The 6559-nt window shown below is 53.8% G+C and overlaps 1 protein-coding gene across 1 annotated transcript; it reads left to right on the top strand.

The window, feature by feature from the left end:
* The first annotated feature begins 397 nt into the window (after positions 1 to 397).
* On the top strand, positions 398 to 3661 carry LOC120650817 (protein NRT1/ PTR FAMILY 5.2-like). The gene is made up of 3 exons (XM_039928106.1): positions 398 to 686; positions 807 to 1024; positions 1954 to 3661. The coding sequence occupies exons 1-3, from the start codon at positions 554 to 556 to the stop codon at positions 3397 to 3399; spliced, it is 1797 nt and encodes a 598-aa protein (XP_039784040.1). The 5' UTR covers positions 398 to 553; the 3' UTR covers positions 3400 to 3661.
* Positions 3662 to 6559: the final 2898 nt, after the last annotated feature.

Raw genomic sequence — 6559 nt, 5'->3', positions numbered from 1 at the left:
AATAAAATTTGTTTATAAATGTTTTTTGACAGCTGAGTGCTTTTTCGCGAGACGAATCTAATGAGCCTAATTAATTCATAATTTGCTACAGTGGTGCTACAGTAACAATCCGCTAATCATAGATTAATATACCTCATTAGATTCGTCTCGCAATTTAGCCCCAGAGTTCTGCAGTTAGTTTTATAATTAATTTTTATTTAATATTTGTGAATAATAAAAAGTTCCAAAAACTTAAAAAAAATCCCTGGAACCAAACCAGTCCATTATTTCGCACAGACCCGCATTTGTCCGTACGGCCCTGATCTATACCCGTCGTTACCGAGGGTATCGTGGTAAATGCCAGTGTACTCCTACATTTGAAGAGCGCAGCGCTGTGAATGTCTTCAATGCAAACATGCAGGGTGAGCAGACGCATACCACACCGGTAGGAGGGCACGCGTGGCTGCTGCAATTAATGCACGCATCAGAAGCACCAGCCAGAGCCGTATAGCGCAGCAGGATTATTAGCAGCTCGCTCTCACACCAGTCTCTCAGAGCCTGCTGCGCTGCTGCCATGGAGAACGGCGGCGAGGAAGGAGGCGGCGGCGGCGGGGACGACTACACCAAGGACGGCTCCGTCGACCTCCGTGGCAACCCCGCTCGCCGCTCCAAGCGCGGCGGCTGGACCGCCTGCACCTTCATCGTCGGTACGCCCTGTACATTATTCGCATTTGCATCGTCATCAGGCTCGCCGCCGTCTCGTCCCCGGCCGGCCGGGATTCGCTTACTTTGGACTGCCTGCCCACGGATCCGCTGTGCGCGCGCAGTGTACGAGCTGTTCGAGCGGATGGCCTACTACGGGGTGGCGTCGAACCTGGTGATGTACCTGACGGAGCGGCTGCACCAGGGCACCGTCGAGGCCGCCAACAACGTCACCAACTGGTCCGGCACCGTCTTCCTCACGCCGCTCCTCGGGGCCTTCGTCGCCGACGCCTACCTCGGCCGCTACTGGACCTTCGTCGCCGGATCCGCCGTCTACCTCATGGTACGGGGACATAGATGCAGTAAAAATCCTTTTGATTTATTTATTTCGAGCTCAATTATTTATTACCTTGCCATCAGAAATCCTTTCAAAAAAAATTACCGTGCCATCAGCTGACATCACTAGGTAAACATCGTACGGTAAATGAGTGCACAGGTGCGCTGGTAAATGAGATCTCGCGGTGAGATGCCCCTGTTAGATTTTGGAAAGAAAAAAAAACTTACTCGTCGCCATCAGCAAATTATAAACCAGAAACAATTATAGTGAGATATCGAATTGTACCGCGGGACAGGACGACAAAGTGTTAGCTCAACACTTAAAGCAACCGAGAGAGTCTTTTCTTTTAGATACTATAATACTGCTAGGTACTAGTATGCCATTTTGGCAATAAATCCTTGCCGCCTTGTTTGATTCTTGTTATGGATCTGGGACCATTTCCATTCCAACAGGTTGACGACCAACTATTAATTTTGCTAGCAGAAATTAATGTAGCTACAAAAGTACTCCGTTGAGCCACGATGTGGCCTTTGTTCTACTATTAACGTAGGATGGAAAATGATTGGAGCCTATCTGATAAACTGTTTTTGAAGTTAAGATTACTACTTTAGTAGCAAGTATGATTCATGAGAGGCATCTCAATTCGACGGTGAATGTGACACTTTCTTCAGTAAACTTCAGAGAAGCATGCATACTTAAGAGATTCGTTGTTGACACGTTGTAGCTGTTGGGGCCGCTAACTGGGCCTAAATTGTTACTAGAGCCACACAAGGGCTAGCCCATGTAAGTCTTTCTGCGAAGCCTAACTAAAGACGGCCCCGCATGAGATTTCTGCCTCGTTAAAAATTTATGCTGGGCCGGGCCGGGCAGCGAAAACGCAACATGGATTCAGTTTCCAACGTCTCTGATCTGAATTGCCGAAAAAAAAAACGCAGGGGATGCTGCTGCTGACGCTGGCGGTCTCCGTGCCGGCGCTGAAGCCGCCGCCCTGCGACGTCGGCGGCGTCGGCGCCGGCGCCACCTGCCCGCGCGCCTCCGCGCTGCAGCTCGGCGTCTACTTCGGCGGGCTGTACACCATCGCGCTGGGCCACGGCGGCACCAAACCCAACATCTCCACCATCGGCGCCGACCAGTTCGACGACTTCCACCCGCGGGAGCGCCGCCACAAGCTCTCCTTCTTCAACTGGTGGATGTTCACCGTCTTCACGGGCATCCTCTTCTCCACCACCGTGCTCGTCTACCTCCAGGACAGCGTCAGCTGGTCCTGGGGGTACGGCGTGCCCACGCTGGCGCTCGCGGCCTCCGTCGCCGTCTTCCTCGTCGGCACGCCGCTGTACCGCCACAAGCTGCCGCAGGGCAGCCCGGTCGCGAGGATGGGCAGGGTGGTCGCCGCGGCCGCGTGGAAATGCCACGTCGCGGTGCCCGGGGACCTCGGCGAGCTGCACGAGGTGGGGCCCGAGCACTACGCCAGCAGGAAGAGGTTCCGCGTGGGCGCGACGGGCTCCATGGGGTTCCTGAACAAGGCGGCGGTCAAGGCGGAGGGCGCCCCTGGGTGGGCGCTGTGCGCGGCGACGCAGGTGGAGGAGACGAAGCAGATCGCCAGGCTGGTGCCGCTGCTGGCCACCATGTTCGTGCCGTGCGCGCTGATGGCGCAGGTGGGCACGCTCTTCGTCCGGCAGGGCGCGACGCTGGACCGCCGCCTCGGCCTCGGCGCGGCATTCCAGGTGCCCCCCGCCAGCCTCGGCGCGTTCGTGACGCTGACCATGCTCGTCTGCGTGGCGGTCTACGACCGCGCCCTCGTCCCGGCGGTCCGGCGGCGCACCAAGGACCCGCGCGGAATCACTCTGCTGCAGCGTATCGGCGCCGGGCTGCTCCTCCAGGTCGTGACGATGGCGGCCACGGCGGCGGTCGAGAGCCGTCGGCTGAGCTTCGCGAGGAGCCACGCGGCGGCGGGCGGCGGCGGGCGGCCTCTGCCGCTGACCATCTTCGTCCTGCTGCCGCAGTTCGTGCTGATGGGCGCCGCCGACGCGTTCCTGGTGGTGGGGCAGATCGAGTTCTTCTACGACCAGGCCCCCGAGAGCATGAAGAGCCTGGGCACGGCCATGTCCCTGACTGCCTACGGCGTGGGCAGCATGCTGAGCAGCGCCGTCCTGTCGCTCGTGGAGCGGATCACAGCCGGGAGGGGCACGCCGTGGGTGGCCAACGACCTCAACGCGTCGCGCCTCGACTGCTACTACGCGTTCCTCGCAGTGCTGGCGGCGGCGAACCTCGCCTCGTTCGTGGTGCTGAGCTGCAGGTACTCGTACAGGGCGGAGTCCACGGAGGCGATCGCCGTCACGGCGAGAGTGCACTCGGAGCCGGCGCCGCCGGTGGCGCCGTGACTGCAGTTTGGACGACGTGACTAGTTGTGACGACCAACTGCACGTACTGGTGGCCATGTAGCGCATGTTTTGACGACGAAAATTGACGCTCCGTGAGTATGATGAAGATGTGTGTTCAGCAAGCAATTTAATTAGTAGCCGATTATTAACAATTATCTTGAATGTTTAATTCAGCTATTAGGAGGACGATACCAATGTATTAGTAGTACTTTGTTTGCACCTAGTTCAGTTACTAATTGGTTAATCATGAGATAATCAGTAACTAGTTTCGCGCGAGGGTGAGCCTGGGCAAGTATGGCCCCGCACTCAACTACACTACCAGAAAATGGATCATTCGTCTGAGACTGTTAGTATCGGTCATGCTTTGGTCCGATACTAAAGTTGCATCGGCGCCAATTTAAAACCGGGTTCAAATTTGAAAGCTTCCGGTCGGTACTAAATGTCGCATTTTAGCCAATATAGCGGCCATTTAGCACCGACCAGTACTAAAATGCGATATTTAGTAACAGCTGGTGGCTTGGCCCGGTACTAAATGGTCCTCTAGGGGTTACTTCAAAAGGAATGCATCTCCCATCTAGTTATAAGTGATGCATAGATGGGATGCTAAGGAAGGCTCGCGCGACGGCGGAGGTCGTGAGTTCGATTCCCACAAACTGTACACACGTATATTACAGGGCCTCCTAGTTGCTCATCACTTTAGTATCGGTCGGTGTAGCGTCGGGCGTTTTGGCCGGTTCGATCAAGCAGTGCCGGTCAACCGCTCGGTACTAAAAGGGGCTGCTGACCGGTACTTGTCACAACCCAGAAAAAAAAAGGAAAAAGAAAATGAAAATCCCCGCCGGGCCCACCTGTCAGCCCCTTCTTCCCTCCCTCTCTGTTTTCTCCCGCGCGCCGCGGCACGCGTCGCCGCCGCCGGTTAACCTCGGCTTCAGTGCCACGTGCCGCCCATCGTCGAGTCCCGTGCCGCCCCTTCACTCTCTCCTCGCCCCTCCCCTTATCCACGCCCGACCTGCCCTGTTCCCCGCCTCAAACCCTAACCCTCTCCACCATTGCCGCCGCCGCCGAGCTCCATCCTCGCCGCCGATTCACCGGCTCCGGTGAGCGCCGCCGCGATTCCTCGCTTGGGGAGCTCCCTTGCGCCGTCATCCTCCGATTTTGGCCCTCACCCGGCCCTCTCTCCCTTCCTGCAGGGCCGGCGACGAGCGCTTCGGTCCGCCGCCGCCTAGCGTCGTCGCGCCGCCCCTCCGCCGCCGCTCCTCGCCTGCATCGCCGCCGGTGAGACTCGCCGCCTCCTCCTCTTTTCCCGTGCGCGCCGCCCCTGGTCTGCTCCGGCCCTGCCTCGCTGCACCGGCTCGCGCCGCCGCCGCCGTCGCCCCGCGCGGCGTCGTGGGCGCTCCCACGCCGCGGTCAAGGCCGCAGCCTGCCTTGACCCGGCCTAGGTGGGCCGCTGGCCCATGGGCCCCGCCTGTCGGTCTCAGGGCTGGCTCAGCGGTTGCATCTAGCGTTTTGCTAGGTGTTTAGTTGAGCAGCAAGCTTGCAAAATCCATAGAAATTCATGTATAGCTCCAAAAATTGTGAAACTTGTTTTGTTGGATTCCTCTAGATGAGATCTACTTAGGAAAAATATTGTTTTGCTTGTTACTTTGTTGTAGATTTATATATAGATTTATCTTGCAAAAGTGAGTTTTTTGCTTAGTTATTTGTGTACTGCTTGAAAAATGTCAAACTAAATTTTGTTAGACTCCTTGTAAGGTGTAGTTTCCAGTAGTGCAACTTACTCATGTGTTTGATTGCTGTTGGTTAGGGTTTTATTTCGATTTCGTGCTTGCTGTCCAAAATATGGTTTAATATAGAACTTTTTGTTGGAAAGTGAGAAATTAGTAAAACCAGTTTGTTAGCCTTGTGTTGCTGCTTGGTTTCGAAGATAATTTTCTTAGATTTGTTTAGTTCAGTTTGCATGCCTTTCCCGATTTATCTTGTTTAGAGTGGCTGAAAGCTAAAATATTTATGGTTATTTGTAGGAAAATGCTTTTGCTGCACAACCAATTTTCATGAGTTCTTTGTATTGTCCTCTGCATTGTCAAATTGTTTCATGATTTATTCTTGTTGTTTGGTTCATTTTTTTTAACTCTTGCATCGCATTCATGTATTTTAGTGACCGGACCGTCGGAGAACGAACCCGTGGAGCCCGCCGAGTCCGTGGAGCCTGAACCCGGAGCCCCGTTCGTGGTCGAGTCGGAAGTTAACCCAGGCAAGCAGCTAAGCATATTCATTGCACCTATTTAATCTGATTTAGTTTAGCTATCTCACCGGGTAATGATGGGTGATATGTTATATTTGTATTGCATTCTTGTACCTGATTTCCTGCATTACCATTCCTTGAATTGTTATCCATACCGTTGTCACTTGTTAGTCAATGAACTACTTAATTTGACTAGATGCTTAGTCCTGCTTAGAATACTTATCTTGCTTGCTAGAAAGGAATGGATTGGAGTATCACACTTACCTGTTTATCCTTGATCGCACTTGAGCCGGGGCAAGTATAAGTTGGTAGTATCGAGATTCGAGCGGAATGTTAGGGCCTAGAGAATGAAGTCACATGGGCATAGTCCGCTTGGATCGATTAAGGACCGAGTGGACGACGTCGATTTTGAGCACCTTTCCGTGCTACCACATATCCAATATAATGGAACAGATAAGCCAAATACCTTCTTTGACTTGATCATTGGGGCCTGGTCCCAAATGCGTGGCCAACGGGCTATGCAGGGAGGCTTAGCAGGTCCCCGAGTGGAACTATGTGTAGGAAAATTTAGAGATGTCCTCGGTGGAACTAAGTCTCCACGCGCAAGTTGGGCGTACCCTCAACGGTTGAGCCTTGTTGGGAACGGTTGACGCGAGTATCCCCTTATCCAACTCTGGCCGGTTGGATGAGTCGCATGGTCCTCGCGCCGTGTGGGTAAAGTAGTACACCCTTGCAAGGTTATAACCAATTCGAATTGCCGCGCTCTCGGTTATGAGCACGCTCTTTAACCAATGAACTCCTCATAGATTATCGTTTATGCTGAGTATGGTTCGTGTTACAGCTATGAACAGTTATAGTTGTATTACTCTCTTAATTAATTCTGCTAGGTGATAGTGTAGAGAGCTAATGCTTAAGCAA

This window comes from Panicum virgatum, chromosome 9K (assembly GCF_016808335.1).
Source record: "Panicum virgatum strain AP13 chromosome 9K, P.virgatum_v5, whole genome shotgun sequence".
Lineage (NCBI taxonomy): Eukaryota > Viridiplantae > Streptophyta > Magnoliopsida > Poales > Poaceae > Panicum > Panicum virgatum.
This window is presented reverse-complemented; position numbering and strand designations above follow the sequence as displayed.

Excerpts from the sequence above, each read along its gene's own strand:
- LOC120650817 (XM_039928106.1), top strand. The coding sequence starts at position 554 with ATGGAGAACGGCGGCGAGGAAGGAGGCGGCGGCGGCGGGGACGACTAC. Across the intron at positions 687-806 it reads CGCCTGCACCTTCATCGTCG|TGTACGAGCTGTTCGAGCGG; the intron begins GTACGCCCTGTA and ends GTGCGCGCGCAG. Across the intron at positions 1,025-1,953 it reads GATCCGCCGTCTACCTCATG|GGGATGCTGCTGCTGACGCT; the intron begins GTACGGGGACAT and ends AAAAAAACGCAG.